At 38.4% G+C, this 20,777-nt stretch overlaps 1 protein-coding gene across 18 annotated transcripts in view; it reads right to left on the bottom strand.

Annotated features, from left to right (window-relative positions):
• The window catches only part of itpr1b (inositol 1,4,5-trisphosphate receptor, type 1b), a 154,960-nt gene that overhangs the window by 84,710 nt on the left and 49,473 nt on the right, over positions 1-20,777 (bottom strand). For all 18 annotated transcript variants that reach the window (XM_056248571.1, XM_056248575.1, XM_056248573.1 and 15 more), the window contains 18 exons: positions 15,341-15,440; positions 10,954-11,114; positions 10,580-10,721; positions 10,137-10,295; positions 8,473-8,645; positions 7,957-8,076; positions 6,883-7,068; positions 6,467-6,718; positions 6,218-6,359; positions 5,982-6,135; positions 5,615-5,805; positions 3,572-3,704; positions 3,444-3,495; positions 3,197-3,362; positions 2,939-3,112; positions 2,751-2,819; positions 2,378-2,515; positions 1,822-1,947 (listed from right to left, as the gene is read on the bottom strand). In XM_056248571.1, the coding sequence (XP_056104546.1) occupies positions 1,822-1,947; positions 2,378-2,515; positions 2,751-2,819; positions 2,939-3,112; positions 3,197-3,362; positions 3,444-3,495; positions 3,572-3,704; positions 5,615-5,805; positions 5,982-6,135; positions 6,218-6,359; positions 6,467-6,718; positions 6,883-7,068; positions 7,957-8,076; positions 8,473-8,645; positions 10,137-10,295; positions 10,580-10,721; positions 10,954-11,114; positions 15,341-15,440 (2,638 nt within the window). The remainder of the gene's footprint in view (positions 1-1,821; positions 1,948-2,377; positions 2,516-2,750; positions 2,820-2,938; positions 3,113-3,196; positions 3,363-3,443; positions 3,496-3,571; positions 3,705-5,614; positions 5,806-5,981; positions 6,136-6,217; positions 6,360-6,466; positions 6,719-6,882; positions 7,069-7,956; positions 8,077-8,472; positions 8,646-10,136; positions 10,296-10,579; positions 10,722-10,953; positions 11,115-15,340; positions 15,441-20,777) is intronic.

Genomic DNA, 20,777 nt, shown 5'->3' with positions numbered 1-20,777 from the left:
CATTCATGTGGACAAAGTTTGAGACGTGCCACCAACCTAAACATTGTTGCAAAACAGGTACACCCCTTCATGACAATGGTGTTCCCTGGTGGAAGAGTCCTTTTCCAGCAGGATAAAGCACCCTGCCAGACTGCACAGATTGTTCAGGAATGGTTAGAGGAATATCATGAAGAATTAAAGGGGTTGCCCTGGCCTCCAAATTCCACAGATCTCAATCCAATTGAGCAACTGTGAGACCCGACAAGTTCGATCCACGGCGGCTCCACCTCACAACCTACAGGACTTGAAGGATCTGCTGCTAACACCTTGGCCTAATGGTTAGAGAACTGGTAACCTGAAGGTTGCTGGTTCGATTCTCAATACCGGCAGGAAATAACTGAGGTGTCCTTGAGCAAGGCACCTAACCCCCAATCGCTCCCCGGGCACCACAGTAAAAATGGTTGCCCACTGCTCCAGGTGTGTGTGTCCACGGTTTGCAGTATGTGTGTTCACTACTCACTACTTCTTATGTGTGTGCACTTGGATGGGTTAAATGCAGAGGACAAATTCTGAGTATGGGTTTACAGTACCATACTTGGACTTCACGTGTCACTTTCACTTTCAGATACCACAGGACACCATCAGAGGTCTTGTACAAGGGGGTAATCGGCCGGGTGCCGCCATCTTGTAGCAGAACTTCACTTGCGTTAGCATTTCCATTGACTCCCATTCATTTTGGCGTCACTTTGACAGCGAATAACTTTACATCTGAGGCGTTTAAAGACTCCATTTGTCCATTATTTATTTCTTAAGAAACACGACAATGTATAAAAGGCTCCATTACCTTCTATGTTACGTTATGGCCCCGTAGAAACAGATTTAGTAAAAATAGGCTAACGATTGCGTCATAACCACTCGACTCTCTGTCGCGCTGTACAGAAATTACCGTATAGACAGAAGTAGAAACTCGCGCGCAATCGGGGGGACGTCGAGGCATAAAGTCAAGGGAGAAGCCCATAGAGAGTTGTAAAGCTGCTCCTGCTGCGAGCTCATGGACAGCTAATACTCACGATCTCCGGCTCTGCAAGTTTCGGAAGGGAATGATTCAGATTCCTCTTGGCACAGCTACTAGAAGATTAACGTCTGTCAGACAGGTTGCTCACGTCATCAAGCTTAGTTTGAGTCGGTTTGAGTCTGCGCGTCAGGAACGGAAGTGCTCAGAAATCGCTAAAAATGGGCTTCAACTGTCTCAACTGAGTTCCAATGAGATGGCTCTGTCCATTTCTTTTACTGTCTATGGTCTTGTAGAGTCCACGCCTCAGCGGGTCGGTGCTGTTTTTGGCAGCATGCATAGGACCAAAGGCATATTAGGCAGGTGGTCATAATGTTTTGGCTCATATTTGAAATATATACTTCACTGTAATGGTTTTTATTTATCAAATCTGCTATTCAAGTTGACAAACCTCTGTCCAATTACTAATTTTGCAGTGAAAAATGGCAGAAAGCACTGTGTGAACAAAATGTAAAGAACATCAATTCACAATAAGGAGTTTGACATCCAACATCACAAAAAGGAGTGTTTAGTCTGAAATTTTCATTTCATGAGCCTAACAACAGTGCAATTAACACATCGTCACAGTCAAATCCAGCACAAATATGACCATAATTAGTCATGATGAACTATGAATCATCGTCATGTCGCTCTAAAATTTGTTTGAGATGTAGCAATATGGAAACTGAGAACCTCCATCATTCTCACCAGCCCGCAGTTAACACTCATCCAGAGTGAGGAAGCACAATAGCTTCCCTGATGTGTGTCTGAGTCTGAGATGAAGAGCTCACCCCAGGATTGAGGAACAGGTTGATGTGTTTGTGGAGCAGGGCCTGGTTCTGCTGGTTTCCTGCGCAGAAGTTCTGAAGAAACTCGTGAGCCAGTTTCATGATCTCTTGCATTCGGACGTCTTCGCCCTGCAAAAATAAACATCACTGCTCATTAACACACTTTTTCTTTTTTTGTAGTAGGGAAAATGTGTATCTGTTTATAATTTTAAAGTAAATAAGAGACAAAAAAGTCAATAATTTATTGTAATTAAATAAAACATGACTAGAATAGAATGCCTTCACAGTAATTTATAATGTAATAACTTGTCATTCCATTACCGAGTCTGATTAATTTCAGTTTATTTCAGATAATAACAGCTCTGACTAATTCAGAAGTGTTTTTTTAGATTCAGTAGCAGTGTAGTGGAATGGCTTTCAGTATGTTTTTCCCGGCATCCGCATCGGCTGAAGAATGCACATTTGAGATGCATGAACAGAACCAAATGTCATGAAAATCATTCTGTGAGTGCCACACTCATTGGACTCGAGTACACTAGAACACACTCATATACTGCACCTTCTCATAAGGGATCTGCAGCAGCTCAAGCACCACTGAATGAGCTCCCATGTTCCTCAACAGCCTCTGCTGCTGTTTCTTACTCTTCTTCCCAGACGGTCCTTCCTGCACACACAGCTTGCTAAGACGCAGGAGGATCTAGAGAGAGAAAGACAGACAGATGATGAGCTAAAGAAGAGAAAATGAAGTGAACGAACACTTTTTTCAAAAGCTGTTACATGTGGTGCTAATTCCTCCAGCACTGGTTAATTGGATCTACTTTAGTTAAGGAGGCTACATAATTAGCTTTGCCAGTGTTTATGGTGCTTGGCTACATCAACAGACTGCTACCTTATAAAGCTTACTGTGCATGAGCACGTGAACAACACTTTACCTCCTTCACGTCCTTGTAATTGTCACTGCCACTTCCGTCAGTCTTTTTTTTGTCCGAACCAGAGTCCCTCTGCATAAAAAGCAGAAAACATACAAAGGCTAAATGAAGCAAGTGTGTAAATAAGGGTCAATATGTAAAGAAGACGGCCTCAGAGTAAGACCTCTGCTTTAAATAATAAATGTTACCACCTTCTTTTTGTGGTCAGACTCTGCTGGGAGTCCGTCCCCTGCATCCATGCCATCATCACCCTGTCGCTTGTACACCCAGAGCTCAGACTTTTCCACATTAGATCGCAGCTGGTCAAGGTCTGATTTGATCTGCTTGTAGTTGTCTACATCCTGACTGGTCACTAGAAGCTGAACCTACAGGGGGGGAAAAAGCACTGCGTGAAGTTGCATGAAAAAATGACTTACAAAACTATTAACTTGCATCTTTGTGTTAAATACCTGTTTGAAAGCCATGAGCACTTCTTGTCTCTGACTGAAGTGCCTGAAGAGCAGATGTAGCGCTCCAGACACAAGCGGTGGATAGTCATGCATGGTAAGGTGCAGCAGAACCCTCAAAAATGTCCTGCCACCATGATCATCAAGATCCAGCGGCGTGTTCTCCTCGCTGAGTTCAGAAAAATAGTTTCATACTTGCGTACTCTTACAAAGACTTTTGCAGCTTCTCGTTCAAGAAATGAATCCTTACCTTCCACCAAAGATTCCTTCTGCTTGCTCTTCAATGTTCTCGAAGTCCAGAGCTGTGAAACAAACAGAAACACTCTCACAATCTTTTGAGTAACTCACAGGTGATAGTGATTAGGGAATACTGTGTACCTGGGATACTGTTGGGCCCGTCTGCATTTGCAGCTGGCATTGCATCCGTTTGCATGTTGCTCTCGTCAAACTCTCGTTTGAAGATGCACAACAAGCAGGAGATCCTGTAGTCCAGTCGTACATTCAGAATAAACTGAACAACAAAAAACACAAGGTATTTCTTGCAGTAACTATTGTGAAGCTACGTGATTCCTCGGATTGGATATAATGGATATATTGTATATTTTCAAAGGGCTAAAATAAAATAATAATAAAATAAAACAAAATAAAAAAGAATACTTATATTTAATAATACGTATAATAATATATTTTAGGCAAAAAGGCTGCAAAATAAAATGAATTAAAAAAAGAAATAATAAAATATACACACATATACATATATATTAGTGCTGTCAAACGATTAAAATATTTAATCGCGATTAATCGCATTAATGTCATAGTTAACTCGCGATTAATCGCAATTAATCGCACATTTTTATCTATTCTAAATGTCTCTTGATTTCTTTTTGTCCCATTATTTTTTTCTAATTTTAATGCTCTTATCAACATGGAAAAGTGGATCGGCTTGCTTTGTGCAAATGTTTTTTATTGAAAACAACATTGACAATACTGTGTTCAATTTCACACTAACATTCTCACTTGGAGCAAATAATCTCTCACACAATGTAACACTTGTGTGTGTGTGTGTGTGTGTGTGTGTGTGTGTGTGTGTGTGTGTGTGTGTGTGTGTGTGTGTGTGTGTGTGTGTGTGTGTGTGTGTGTGTGTGTGTGTGTGTGTGTGTGTGTGTGTGCTTGGCCATCAAGTTGTATTTCAGACTGGACGTGCTGCGATGACGATACCTCAGTTCACAACGACAAAACACACAGATCACTTTGGTCTTGTCAGTCAATGGGATGGAACCATTTGGCAACTTTTTAAAAGTAAACTTTCAATTCAGAATCTTATTGGCATCCATTTCGGCGTCTCGCACTCGTCATCCACTCAAAACGTAACGTTAACCTACTATTTGGCCGGCTCGCAACAAGTGTGTTTCAGGTCTAGCTATATCCGGTGCTTTCAGACAGGACGCAGAATGCGCGGCGCAATGCCAGTTTTCAAAACTTTTTGGATGCCAAAACGTTTATTGTCCGCGCTGGTAATCGTCACAACGGCAAAAGTTGAACTATTTTGAATTTTGACCGCGGTGTGCGCCCCGCTGCTCTTGCGCTTTGGTTGATGAAGCAACAAAACGTCCTCGTGCGGCACAAGTCATTGAAATGAATGGGTTTCATAGCGCAGCGCTGCGCATGCCACGTCAGGTTGCAAAAGCATGTGAAAAAAACTACAAAGTTTGCTAGGCCAAAAAGACCGTTAATCGCGCGATAAAAAAATTAATCGCGTTAAAATGGGTTTGCGTTAACGCCGTTAATAATGCGTTTAACTGACAGCCCTAATATATATACTAAATCAAAAAACAAAATAAAACAAAAAAACAAAAGCTAAACTATATTTTTGAGCTCAATCAATTATTTTTATTTTATTATCCAGATATATACAGTCTATAGTCTCAAATATACTTTATAATCAAATCGTAATTACAGTGTAATTTTAATTATCTCATCTGTCGACATGATGCTGGTGAATTGCAGAGCTTGTGCAAACATATCCACATCGCTATAATCAGATGCTCTTAACAACTGCTTTCTTACCGCTGTCAATTTTACTCTGTGTTTATTTAGTTATTGAGAGGAAAGCACATATGCAGCACATATTTACATATTCATCTAAACTTTCAGCAGCGTGGATGGCGCCTGGATGTTTGTTAACAGTATAACGCGGCAAAGGTTTTTCTACCTTTTTACTTATGAGCAAAAAAAAAGAACTCCGCCGTGAGTATATCCGGGCCTTGAATCACGTTCAGTCTCTTGTACGTTACATGTGCACGAGTGCGAGCACGGGCAATGAACTGCCAGCTGCAGTTCACTTAACGGCCACCGGTGTCGCTAATAACAAGGGTTTCTGAATTCTACATATAGCCCTTTTCATGATGTGTTTTTAATTACCTGTAGGATCTCTATGACCTTTAGTTTGGTGTCCATCACCAGGATGTCTTCTTTCTCTGGTTCTGTCTGGGTCTTAACCACATCACCATCTGGGGGTGTTGTGGGGGTTATGGGTAAGAATCCACCCCCTCTTAGGACCACCTGGGTCATCAGCTCCCCAACGCCATGGATGGATTTCATTACATTGCTACCTGAGAAAAACATAACCAGCAAAGTGTTAAAACTTCTGATTAAACATGTCTCCTTTTACATTTGATGTCTTGGTGATTGTTTGAATACCAATAGCAGAACCAAAGGATGTTGAGCTTTCTGATCTATAGACTCAAACTGTTATAATATGAGAACAAGATCCTAAATCGAGATTTACTTTTGGACTCGTCTCCTTTTTCCATTTTGTTGATAGGATAGATAGTGCTGAGGTGAACGCAGTCCAAAATGGACAACAGGATCTTGGTCAAACGCAACAAGTCGCTGAAGTTGTAAAAGCCAAAGTAAATGAGGTTTCTTGCTAAATTCACAACCTTAGTAAAAAAAAAAAAGACACAGAAGTGTTAGCCACATCCAAAACGACCCACGTTTCTCACGCTTGCACATGTTGCTTACCTCAAAAGTGAGTTTGTTTTTCTCTTTATCAGAGAAAGGAATGTTTTGACAGACCACATCTCTGAGGTAGTTCTCCACAAAATCCATCGTGAGCGCAAAGCGTTCCTTTATCTCGTCTCTACTGGTTCCATCATTATCATAACTAAAACAAAAAGACAACATTAAATAAACCCCTTTTGCCTGGTTGAGACAAAAAACAATAACAGAAACCTAATAATGGAAGTGTGTATACAACATTGTACAACATACTCATCGATAGCGATTTTGGACGGGATCTCGGACCACAGCCTGGCGTATTTCACTGGCATGACCTGTTCCTGCGGGTCACGGTCCACGTGCATGTGAAGCATCAGTCGGCAGAAGGAGGCACGAAGGTCATAGGGCAGGTCTTCATCCGACATGCAGCGCAGGATCAGGTCCACATCCAGCTGGCCTGATATCTTCTCAATGGCCAAGTACTGGCGGTCCAAACACATCCGTGCAAACAGGTTCAGCTGGTATCTGAGGAAGAAATGAACCAGGAGAGCAAGTTACTAAAAGAGAACTGATGTTTTGATTTGGTTTTATACCATTTTTTGTCCTTGAAAACATTGAATCAATAATGTCAGTTTTTTGGGTTTTGTCCTGATTAACATTGACCCTTAGTTTATTTCCTCTTGGCTGACCTGTAGTAGCTAATGACCTCCAGGTCCTCTTTCTGTCCTTCTTTGGCATCCTGTGCCAGCTCTCTGACGCTCTTACTCCTGATCTCCTTCCCGCTGTCCTTCCAAAACAGCCACACCTCCTCCTCATCCTCCTCTGTTTCCACGGGACCCTCTCCAGACTCGACCTCAAACCGAGACAGCACCAGCCTGAGGAGAGAAATAAAGACTTTTAAATGGAGCTAGCAACAAACAACTCTTAATTATGACCTAGGATGTCAAAAAGGTACAAATAATTTGGAACATTTCGCACATGTACAAAGCGTCACATTTACATCATGTTTTTTTTTCTTTGAAACACATATTTTTTAATCATTTGGAACCTATTACATGTCCTTAGCCATACAGAAAGACACAGATAATGTTCATCACTGCATTTAATTGATTTAAAGTAGGTCACTTGCAAATCGAATTATCCTGTGCAGCATTTTCAAAGCATTGCTTAGTACTTATGAAGTGTGACCCAACACACGTAAATAAATAAATAACATTAAAAAAGTTCAGGGTCCGTCTTTTACCTTCATATATATTCACCTGAAAATACAACTTTTAATAATGACTTCCGCAGTCTCAAAATTATTCAATCCCCTGAATAGAATCCCTCACAACAGCACAAATCTGCAAAACTAAGGGCTTCATTAGTTGCACCAGGTGTGCTTGAGCTAGAACACATGAAATATCCGAACTGGCTAGGTTTGTTGAGTGTCACATTTGACTGCATGTTAGAAATATGATGCTGAAAATTCAGCTTTTCATCACAGGAATTAATTACATCTTAAGATATATTTGTAAATATGATCAAATAAATGCAGCATTGGTGAGCATAAGAGACTTCTTTAATAAATAAAAAAACCATAAAAAAACCTTGCCAACGACAGACTAATGAATGGTAGTGTATATTAACATTATATTAAATAAAGATAATAACTAAATAATTCGCTACACATAGCAATATTGCAAGTGCAAGTGAACCTGTATTAAATGCAGTCTGGGTTACATTCTCTTTTACTTGGTTCATAGTTTTCAAAAATGTCTCACTTGGTCTCTATAAGGATGTCAGCATTGGCGGGGTTCAGCACTGCGTTGCAGATCAGCTCCTGAGTTACTGGGATGGACTTGTTCATGGACACACACAGATCGGACAGGTAGTCCAGAAACCTAAACATGACAAGCACAACTACAACTGCAACTACATATCAACAAACTTTCATTAGAGCATTAATAGACTGTAGTAGACTGTTAGGTTAGGGTTAGGGTTAAGTTGACATGTGCTTGCAAAGTTACTTATAGTCAGTAAAATGTCTGTTGGGTGAGCATCACAATAAAGTGTTAGTAGACCGTCTACTAATACAAATGAGAGTAAATTGACATGTGTTTCTTATAGATAGTAGAATGTCTAAAGTGGACCATAGAAATACAGTGTTACCCATTGAAACATTCCAGACTTCTATCTATCTATCTGGTTACTTATTTGGTATATTAGAACAAAAAAGTGCTGCTCTCAAACTTTTAGATAGAAAAGCGCTTTTGTCTTTGCAGCACACTCTCTCCCACCTTGGTTCACGATTTTTCCTCACAAGGCTGACAAATGTGTCAATTTCTGCCGCCGTGATGTGCTTCTCCAAGAGTTTGCGGTTGTTGTGGAGGAGGGCCGTTATCGTATCCTCAGCCAACACGTCGTAGCCGATCTGTTTCTGCATGAAGCGGAACTGCTTGGCGATGTATTCCTAGACAGAGGGCACAAGGGGACAAAGTGACTCATTCTGTTCTTTCATACACCATAAACCAGACCGGTCACCCATTCTCTTTTGGAGTCGGTTTTACTTTCAATACAAATTCACATGAGGATGAGGGATGAATCCATAAAAACTTTTAGGGGACGATATAGTCTATAGGTTAAAGCCCCACAAGGATTGTTTTGGGGCACATGTCCTGTTTGCTTTGATTAAAAGTGTCAGCTAAATGACAAAATATTTGAGCTGTCAATGAGAGATAACTTATTAACTGAAACTAAAATCATAAAACTCATTACTTGAAAAAAAAAAACACTAACTGAAATTAAAAATATTTTAAGCTGGTTTCCAAGGCAACATTTCTCATTTTCATTTAAAGTTGAAGTTCTAAATTAAATAAACTAAACTGAAACTGAATAAAAAACCATATAGACATACAGTATTAAAAAAAAAACGAATAAAACAATTACTAAAACTTTAACTAAAATGTAATATAAAAGTAAAATCCAATTCAAAATATTAACACAAAAGCTATTATAGTATATCAATGATTCTAAAATATAACTGCTGTCAATCACATTTTTTGAGGTTAACAATGTCTATTCAGTGCATTCAGTCTCTTTCTAAAGTAAAAAATCTGGATATATTTGAGAAATACAGCAAAGGTAAGGTAAAGTGGCATTACATATAGTTTCTAGAAATGTTTCAAGAGCTTAAAAAGCATTCATCAGAGATGTGTAAACCACAGGAAGTCACAATCATGCCTGCAGTAACAGATAACATCTTGAAGTTCATGAATATATCTGATCAAATCAAAAAGAAGGCAAGCCGAATTTAAAGGCGTGCTTCACTTCTGGCAAAATGGACTTTTAATAAAACTTGGCTGCCTAGAGTAGAAAGTAAAAAAAAAAAAGTTTATGTATATTTAAATTGGTGCTACCTGACAAATGAAAACAGAGAAAAAGGCTTTTGTCTTCCTTTTTGCCAAACAGGTAGAAAATCTTCAACACTCATAGTGCACTGGGCATGTGTCCTCACTGCAGAACACGAAATCCAGGGGGAGGAGTTGGATCCAGATCCAACTCCTCCCACCTTACATATACCCTGATCCCTAACCCCACCCCTAATCCTACACATCTCCACCCCTTAGATCTGGATCCAACTCCGCCCCCTGGATATCGTGTACTGCAATGAGGTGCTCCTGGGGACATATAGCCAGCATATAGCCTACGCATTGTTTTGCGGTTGATGGAAAATAAGCTGATGCGCGTTCTAAAAATCTAAATTCGGATCTATTATTTTTCACGGTATTTCGAAGTCCCCGCGATAACAATATCGTGCATATTCATTACCGCGATTTATCGCATTACCGAATACCGGCACATGTCTAAAACAATAATACAATTTAAAACAAACACAATTTTATGAGGTCTATCAGGTCGAAGGTTGAACTTCCAATTTAGGCTGGTGTTCCTGCAGACCCACCTGGTTCTTCCTGTAGTCCTGCTGTGAATGTCGCAGCACACGGTAGCACAGTCTGCAGATGTGCCTGAAGGGGGCATGTCTCTGGTCACCCAGCTCCTCCAGACGCAACATGGGACCATCACCACTGTCTGTGAACGGGGCCTGGAGAAGCTTGAAGATCTATAGATGGAGGGAGAATGGAGACTGGAATGAATACTACTCCTGATAGCATCTAAACACAGTCTCAGGAAACAACCAACCTGACCAAAATTGTTAAGAGGTTTAAGTTTGCAAAATACTTTTTTGAGCCTTGACATTTAAATCAAGATGATTGCAGATGTTCTAAAATCCATCATAACCAGTTTCTGTGGGATATTTAGTTAAAAAACTGAACATTCTGACATTATTTTCTCCCTCTAATGTTATTCTAAACCTAAAAATGTAGGTATTGAAGAAAATCCTACTTGTTTCAAGATATTCTGCTCTCTCATGAGTTTCTGCCGTTCACGGTTGGGTTTATTGACCATGATCTCCAACACATCCTGTCCATTGTTGGGAATGTCCACCACAAAAAACACAAGGTCCTCTAGAAGCTTAGTGACAAACCTACAGAATGCGGAGAGAAAAGAATATCATGGTAATTATAAATGTCAGGTTAAACTCTTATCAGTGGCTATTCAAGGACAACATCTGTTGAAAATGTTGTATATTCTTATACACCGTAATCAATTGCTACACTGAAACAACATGAAGTGTTAACCGAGGTCGCAGCAAAGCATTTAGTCACTAAAGCACTTCCCAAACACATTCCTATTCCAGAAAGTGTCAGGGGTTGTACCTTCTTTCATTCTGGGTGATCGTGCCCTTCTCCAGCTTGCCAGCGATGGATGCCAACACTTTACTGGCATCGTTGGCAAAGTCTAGGTCCCTCACCTCAGCTGGAGGGACTGGCACAATGGCGAAGGCCTCTTTATCTTCTTTGACAGGTGATGTGCCAATCTGAAAGGGAAAACAAACTAATTGAGTTCAACACTAATATCATGAGCAATGTTATGTTGAAGATGACATCTATTATAATGCAGTTCTACACATTTTTCATTCTAAAATTCCTGACTCAAATTTTAGACCATATTTAAAGCAAATGGTCCATACAGCATTGTTTTCAGCATTATGTTCGAATATAGTATAGTCACCTATAAATATTTTTATTTTCCCTTTTTTCCCATTGGTTTGTAATGTGCAAGTGACAACATGTAATGTGCATACCTAAAACATACACATATTCATTCCTGACCCATCAGTGTAATACTGACCACCAAACAGCAAAGAACGGTCTGATTCAGACGATTGTTTGCTCCTTTATCTGTTGCTGGTTTGAGTGGCACACACACACACATTCATTTAGTGGTTCAAAACAGACTCGCTTACGGAAAAGAAAAAATATTTTGCGTAATGAAAATACGTGCCTTAAATTCATTCAGTGGGGTTCGATAATCACAAAACGGTCACAAAAATGTTGCCATGGCTCTGCTTGCATGATACATTATTTTTTTAGAATTAATATAATAACTTAGAAAACTGAATACTGGGAAATAGTCTGGAAACACAAATAGTTTTTCATACCGTTTTCTTTTTTCCATACTTCTTTTTTCCAACGACTTCTACTCCTCACACAATCTGGATTTTATGTTCATCACAGAGTCCTGGATAAAGGTCTGTGATTTAACTCCTTTCTCAGAACTGGTTCCAGTAAACTGTTCTTTTTTTAACTCTCCTCGTCCGAGTGGTCGTGGGGGTGGAATTATAACTGTCTTAAACAATTCTTTCTCCTCACGCTGCCGGCTAGTCACTGTCACGGCTTTCCCCAGCTTTGAATCTCAGCTTCTCCACCTTGACTGGAATGGTCCCATCTGCTTAGGGGTGATATATCGTCCTCCACACTCCACTAATGATTTTATACAGCATTTTACTGAGTTCATTGGCAGTATTGCCACAAACTATGATCGCTTCCTTTTGGTGGGAGATTTTAATATTCACGTCTGTTGTCATTCAAATTCCTTATCGCAGGAGTTTCTTGACTTAATAGATGCTTTTAATCTACTGCAGTGGGTCAAAAACTCTACGCACATTCAGGGCCATACATTGGACCTTGTGTTATCCTACGGGATCGATGTCTCTGATATTGTATTTTCTGATTATCTGCTCTCCGATCACAAGCCTATTCTATTCTCACTGTCTCTCCCGGAGCTCTCTCAACCCACTATTGCACCTGTTATGTCGCGGGTCTACTCTCCTCAGTTCAGCACTAACTTTGACCTGTGCTTTGCTGATCTATGTTCACACTTGGACTTGGACCAACCACTATCTGACCTGGATGCGGATCAACACTTCAGCCTTTTAAATTCTGCCTGGCTTAAGGTAGCTAACGTGACTGCTCCTTTCAAGCCTCACATATCCAAACCAAAATCTAATCTGTGGCAAAACTCTGACTCTCGTCATCATAGACAAATTTGTAGAGCGGCCGAACGCAAATGGAAGCGAGACAGGCAGATTGTCTCCTTCCATTTGTTCAAAGACGCTCTTACAGCATACCAGAAGGCAGCTAAGTCAGCTAAAGCTGCATATTTCTCTAACTTAATTGAATCCAACCACTCCAACCCAAAGGTCTTGTTTTCAGTCATTCAGTCTGTTATAAATCCTTCTTCTAAACTATCTGTTGCCTCTGATGCTCTACGTGAAGATTTCCAGAGATTTTTTGTGAACAAAATCACTAAATTAAGACTTAGTGTTTGCCCTAACTTAACTCTCCCCTCATTCGTGTCACCTACTACTTGTGTTTGGGAGGTTTTTGATCCTATCAACCTCCAGACACTAAAGGATGTGTGCACCAAGCTTAAACCTTCTTTTTGTCCAAATGATATCATTCAGCCGAAATTTCTAAAGTTAATCATCGACTCTGTGGGTCCAGGTTTGGTATCTCTTTTTAACAAGTGTCTCAATACGGGCTCTGTTCCAACTAATCTTAAAGTGGCTACGGTCACTCCTTTGCTCAAGAAGCCTTCACTGGATCCTTCTATTTTACAAAATTACAGACCCATCTCTGTTTTGCCTTTTATTTCCAAGTTATTGGAGAAAATTGTGTTTAATCAACTTCAGCACTTTCTTTCAAATAACTGTATCTATGAGGCTTTTCAATCTGGGTTCAGGACTGCCCACAGCACTGAGTCCGCCCTTCTGCGAGTGCTAAATGATATTTTTATCTCCACTGATTCGGGTGATTCTGTGGTTTTAGTTCTCTTAGACCTTTCGGCAGCTTTTGACACTGTTGACCACCCTACTCTGTTGGCTAGACTTGAGACTGAGGTGGGACTAAAGGCTTCTGTCCTGTCATGGTTTCAGTCGTACCTTTCTGACAGAAAGTTTTTAGTTAAGATGGGTAATTTCTCCAGCTCCATGGCACCTCTAACCTGTGGTCTTCCACAGGGCTCCATTTTGGCTCCCTCTCTATTTTCTCTATACATGCTACCGCTGGGCGCTATCTTAAGGAAACAGTGTATCATTTCATCTTTATGCAGACGACACCCAAATTTACATTCCATTTAAAAGAAATAACCCTGCAGCGTTAAACTCTCTTCTACTATGCCTAGAGGAGGTGAAGGCATGGCTGGCTCAAAATTTCCTCTCTCTAAATGATGATAAGACCGAGGTCATTGTCTTTAGCCCGAGTGAAAGGCCCGAGTGAAAAGCCCAGACTTGGGGAGTTTATCTCCCTTTAAATCTACAGGAGTGCGGAACTTAGGTGTTCTTGTTGACCAGTCTTTAAAATTTGACAAACACATATCATCTGTTATCAGCTCCGGTTTCTACCAACTTCGCTTATTATCTAAAATCAAAGGCTTTCTTACTCCGATAACTTTGGAAATGGCGGTTCATGCCTTCATCATGTGTCGGCTAGACTATTGCAACTCACTTTACTGTGGGATATCAGTTTCTCAAATTGCCCGTCTTCAGTTGGTCCAAAATGCTGCGGCCAGACTTATCCTTAACTGTCGCAAATACGACCATATCTCTCCGATTCTTAAATCATTACACTGGCTGCCAGTCCGGCAGAGAATAGATTTTAAAATCCTCCTATTTGTTTTTAAATCTTTACACAACTTAGCTCCAGCCTATCTATCCGAACTCATTCATCCCTATACTCCGTCCAGAAGCCTAAGGTCACACGACCAGGCTCTGCTGGTTGTCCCTCGTGTCAGACTTAAGCGTAGAGGGGAGCGTGCCTTTGCAGTGGCAGGGCCTCGTCTGTGGAACACCCTGCCTCTAGAGATCCGAACGGCCCCCACCCTTTCTATCTTTAAGTCTTTGGTAAAAACCCACCTGTTTTCTTTAGCTTATTGATCTCTTTTTTTTCTTCTTTCTTTATTTCTACGATTTTATATTTGAATCTCTGTTAAGGCTTTTCGTAGCTCTGCTGCTTTTTATGTGTTTTAGGGGTTGTTTTCGCTGTTTTTACTTTTCTTATTTGTGTGTTCTGTAAAGCACTTTGGTCTGTCTAAGCGGCTGTTTAAATGTGCTATACAAATAAATGAACTTGAACTTGAACTTACTTCCATAACTCAGATCAAATTGCATTATGGAACCACTGTGTAGGAACCACTTACTGTTTCACCTAGATACTATAAAAATATTTCACCATAACATATTTATTATATTTAAAACATTTTAAATAATAGTTCTTATTAATAATAATAATAATAATAATAAGTATTATTATTATTATTATAAGCAACATTAAGTTGAAGACAATCAACTTTTTTTTTTGTAAGCCTGTTTTACATTCTACATAGACTACTAAAATATTTCACCATGGCATTTTTATTATATTTCATTAATATTTATTATTATCATCATTATTATTAGCAACATTAAGTTAAAGATGACAGCTATTAAAATAATTTGTTATACAGACTATCAAAATATTTCACTATGGCATTTTAATTATATTTAAAAAAAACATTTATTATTTGTTAAAAATATAATAATATTATTATTATTATTAGCAACATTAAGTTGAAAACGACATCTATTAAAATAATTTGTTAAACCTTCTATAACTTCCGATTTTACGTAGACTTTATTAAAATGTTTCACTGTGGCATATATAATCATTTTAACCGTTGCTAAAACAATAATTCACACAAACTGATTATTTGTTCAACACCCACCCGTAACATTACTGGCTTCTCCTCCTCTTTGTCGATGGGGTTGTTGGTGCTGTGGACCCATGTATTGGTGCACAAGTGCCTCAGTCTCACATACGAGTTCCTGAGGACGAAACAATTGGTAAAAGACTTGATAACAATAATACACATAGATATCAAAATATATGATCTGCTTACTAAAACAAATATCAGAGAACACACATATTATGACTTCTGCTCACATGGTCAAATTAAGCTAATGAGCTTTCCTGGGCTCATTTCCTCCTCTTGAACAATATATATATAATTAATAATATACGTTAAATTTAATTTAATATTTATACATCTATATTTATTTATTTAGTGATTTATTCATAAAGGTAATCTGAAAGGTATTTGATAACCTCCCTTAACCCTTGTTCAAGTCATGTGAACACCTTTAAAAGTCACTAGGTTAGGTTCAGGACATATATGTGGGAAACCTTTCAAGTCACTGTGACCCCCCTAAACTCATGTGGTGTTGAATCCTACATTTAATGCCCGGTACACACACTGTAAAATGTTGGGCTGTCCCAGACGAAAGATGACCAATCGTGGCGATTTCTGTGGTCCTGGCTTCTAGGCGGTGGTCATACGTCGTACAGTGAGAGAGGTTCATAGACGGCCAGTCACGGTCTTGCGACCAAAGCCATTGTCAGAAATTGAACATGATCATCTCTTTTGCTGCTACGACCTACGTCCACTGACTAGCCAATAAAAACGCAACATGAAATAGCGTGTAGATCAACGCGACATGGTGCTAAAACTAAAAACTTTGCAAAATTGCCATGCCAAGTTGGCCTCTTTTCCCTAGCCATAAGTCATGACTGCACCCATATTCTCTTTTTATTAGCGCACATAAAAACCACAATTGCCAAAGTGCGATTCATCTTGCTCTATTTGTTTACCAGTAGCGCATGCTGATGACATTTTATTCTTCTATACTAACTTACATTGTAGCCTACAATTCAGTAGGTGTCATCATCATACAGTCTATACGTAAATGTCGTACCGAAGACATCATTGGTGAATTGTGTCTGTAGCAGAGGCATAAGAGCATATAACTGTCTGAGGCCAGACACTGGCTCTATTGAGGATGTCAAAGAAACATCTGTGCCACAAACTCACTGACCCACGTACAACTCTATGGAACATGATGTTTATTAACTCAGATCTAATTCAGCTATTTTGTGTCGAATTGCGTCATATGTGTTCAGGTGCTTCTGACATGAAAAGTTAAAGTAATTAGCTTTAAGACTCGTGCATTTGCAGACTTTTAAGTTGTTGTGGTTCTATTGCGCAATCCAAACATGAACCTGCCCTGAGTTCATGCCGTTGACTCCAACAGTGCCTGCGGGGGAGCTACAGCAGTTACACACACAAACACACAGACCTACTGGCTATCAAAGCCTCTATTGTTCTTAGTGTGTGTGGTGTTTAAACACACACACACCCCTACGAGGAAATTCAGTACCTGTCAGGCCGGATAGTTAATTCACTCTTGTTTTACTCCATCGCCACAAGCATGCACCCGTTCACATTACTCTCTCACACTTTGGCAATGTTCACACACTGCAAGCAAAAATGTTCACACTGGAGCCAAATCTTTTTTTTTACGTTTATATGATATTTTAAATGTGGCTTTTTTACACTGGTCTGAACGGGGGATGCTTCTAAAGTGAGCAGCATGTGTAAAGCATCCTGGCATCATCAAAAGTTAAAACAATTTTTTTTTTTTTTAAAGAATGCTAGTTAAGATAATGTGCAGTGGAGTTTGGTCTCAAATTGCATGAATATTTTTTGAGGGTGAGGATGATATTTTTTTTACTTTATGGTAAAAAAAAAGAACATTATTAGTGGCGGAAAGAAATACTCTACCCATGATTTGGCATCATTTTTGTGTATGTGTGAGTGTAAACTTTAAAATATGGTCATTTTTTTATGAATACTCTTATTCAGCAAAGTTGCATTAAATGTATCAAGTGACAACAAAGCCAATTATTATGCTATAAAAGATTTCTATTTCAAATACATGCTTTTCTTTTGATCATTCTATTCTTTAAGGAATCCTGGGTAAAAAAAATGTATCACATTTTCCACCAAAATATTAAGCAGCACAACAGTTTTCGACATTGATAATAAGAAATGTTTCTTGAGCATCAAATCAGCATATTAGAATAATTTCTGAAGTATCATGTGACACTGAAGACGGTATTTTTCAGATTTGCCATCACAATAATAAATACAATTTTTTAAATATATTGAAGTAGAAAAAAAGTAAATATATAATTCACAATATTACTGTTTTTACTGCATCAAATAAATACAGCCTGAGTGACCATAAGAGATTTTTCTTTTTTAAATCTTACGGACCCCAAACTGTTGAAAAGTACAGAGTATGTATAAGGGAAAATGCTTAAAGAATTAAGAAGTCTAAGAATCACTATCATTAAAAATCTTAGATTTTCCATTTCTAAAAGGAATTTGTTTTTGTTTTTTCTTTCATTCCAGAGCCTATTTTTTCACTCAAAAAAATAAATAAAAATGAGTAAAATTATGATTGAGTTCTGTGTCACGTGTGAAGGACAGTCCTTTCGTGAGGATCTGATTTGGTCCTCATTCAACTGAGGCTGGACTGTGACCAAAGACTCAGAGTTCATAGTTCTATTATACACACCAGGAAGTAAAACTGGACCTAATACTTCACACAAACACACTCTGTCATAGGGGTGTGTGATGTCACGATTTTAGACCGTAAACAATTCAAATGTCTCCACAATCTGCCTTCGAAGGGAGATTGTAAAAGAGAGGGAGATTGGAGAACAGTAAAAGAATAAAATAAAGTGAAATAAGATTTACTTTGGCCTAAATGATCTGTCATTCTTTTTTCTTTTATATGTTGTTACCTTGTATTGCTGCATTTTTAAAATAGGAAAATTAGTTTGGCTATTCTAATCTTAAAAACCAACACGAAAACAAAAACTGATGAAATTGTGGATCGTGACCCTGCCTGAAAAAAAAACTGTTATGTGACATTTTTGCCATATCACCCACGCCTACTCTGTCACACACACACAAACACGTTTTAGATGCGCTACAAGTGGACATCAGACACGGCTGTATTCCTGGCACGCTTGCATAATCGCCTATGTGACTAACAGGCTTACCTTTGTGTTTATGTGTGTGTTTATGTGTGTGTGTTTATGTGTGTGTGTGTGCCCTCTGTGCTCCCTTAGACTAATTAGTCACATCTACTATGTCCTGAGAGGGGCCGCTGGTGTGTGAGAACGAGGTAATTTTCAGGCCACACTTATAGTCATGACTTTGGAAATCCTCTTTTCCTAAGATAAAACTTAAAGATGATCTCTGTCGCACACACTCACAGCACTCAGACGTATTAGATATTGCCACAGTTCAGCTTATTACACATTTGGCTGTTCCTGTCAGTAGTGTTGCATGAAATCTATTCAAAGCATGTGATTGAGAGGGCTGTATAATCGTTGGATATGTTCAAGGCCCGTAGGCTCAAAATACAAAGATGAAGCTATTGATTCAAGATGCACAAACACACATCCATCATTCTGACATCATTAGCTCATGCTCACACAAATCAGACTGTATTCAAATAGAAACAAAAGATGGGTGAACCATCTCATGAAACCTGTTAGGAAAATGTCCAGGTCACCACAAAAATCATCAGAAGATAATAAGAAACTTGTTTTTAGGACACTTAATTTATTTGATTTGTATTTTTTATATAATGCAAAAAAGTCTGCAATTCAACAATAAAAAAATATATTTAAATTGTAATGTATTTAAAATTAATTTATAAATGAATGAATGAAAGAACGAATGTATATATATATATATATATATATATATATATATATATATATATATATATAGTATATTCATATACCTTTAACATAGGGGTTAAATGTCCTACTTATGCCCCCTGTATTTTAAGTTAGAGCATTAAATCTATTTACAATACATTATTCATTCACAAAGAAAATTGATGTCCATAAAGGTTGGATTTTTCCTCATTTCTTTAATTAAGGCATTAAGATCAATTTCCAAAAGATGATTTTTAGTCACCTTTAGCATGGGTGTGTTCACTTATGCTAAGCACTGTGTGTGTGTGTGTGTGTGTGTGTGTGTGTGTGTGTGTGTGTGTGTGTGTGTGTGTTCTAAATCAACAAAATACTAAAATTATGTATAAATACAATTTGATGAGAATGATGAGAATTATAAACAATGAGAATTTAATTGAGAATTAAAGAAACTTAATTGTCATGAAAATAATAATAACATAATAATAAAAATAATGCCACAATGGAAAACATGTTAAACGCTAAAATAAAACTCTCACACATGCATACATATATATATATATATATATATATATATATATATATATATATATATATATATATATATATATATATATATATATATATATATATATATATATATATATATATATATATATATATATATATATACATACGAGAACATGTCCAGGTTATCTCCATAAACACAAACACACACACACACATATATGCATATTATGTTCTCATGTGATTCACTCATTTAATCCTAAAACAGAATTCCCCCTAATATGTTCTGCTTTTGCGCATTAAGGAAGATTACTTTATAAAAACACTTTCCAAGTGATTGCTCATATAAATAAGGGAATATGGGGGTGGGTGGTTACGCAACATCTGGCTTCTGTTTTAACAACATGTTTCAACAACATGGAAAGATATCACGCTGGCAAAGTGCACGGTCACCCTGGTTTCCTGCCTCCGCACCCTGTCGGGACTTTCCTGGCTATTTTCAGAAAGAAAAGTCAGAATTTGCAGGTATCTGAATGAGGCAACACACACACACACACACACACAATGTGACACGTGCACTCTCCTGTTTTGTGGTGTGAGGACAAAGGGTCTGATGGGTGTGTGAGTACACATGTGATCTAATGTGTGCAGTTTTCCATCTCTCTCCTGTTCTGTCACGCATGATTCATTGAGAGACCTTCTAGTTAAAAACAATCAAGAGATGCAAGACATCATGAGATAAGATCGACTTTCAGTACCAGGGAGATGCGTCTGTAACTACATCTTTCCCGTGACTCATATAGTCATATCCATCAGATACACTAGTTTATCTTCTCTTTATGTTCATTTAGAGTTGTTTACGACGTAATTGAAATATCCTGCAGGCCTGAAAACAACAGAACAATCAGCCACTGTCTGCCATTGCTAAAATCTTGAGTCTGATCTTATTTCACTCCTCATAACTTTTTCTGGCAACAGAATAAGAGGGAAATATAAGAGAAATGAATCTAGCGTGTATGGTGTGAATGCATCAGAAACAGGAACATTTACGGGTCACCCTTCCTCCTAAAAATTACATTACA

This window comes from Rhinichthys klamathensis, unplaced genomic scaffold (genome assembly GCF_029890125.1).
Source record: "Rhinichthys klamathensis goyatoka isolate OS25496 unplaced genomic scaffold, OSU_Roscu_1.1 h1tg000056l_1, whole genome shotgun sequence".
Lineage (NCBI taxonomy): Eukaryota > Metazoa > Chordata > Actinopteri > Cypriniformes > Leuciscidae > Rhinichthys > Rhinichthys klamathensis.
Note: the sequence above shows the minus strand (reverse complement) of the source record. Positions and strands in the feature narration are given on the sequence as shown.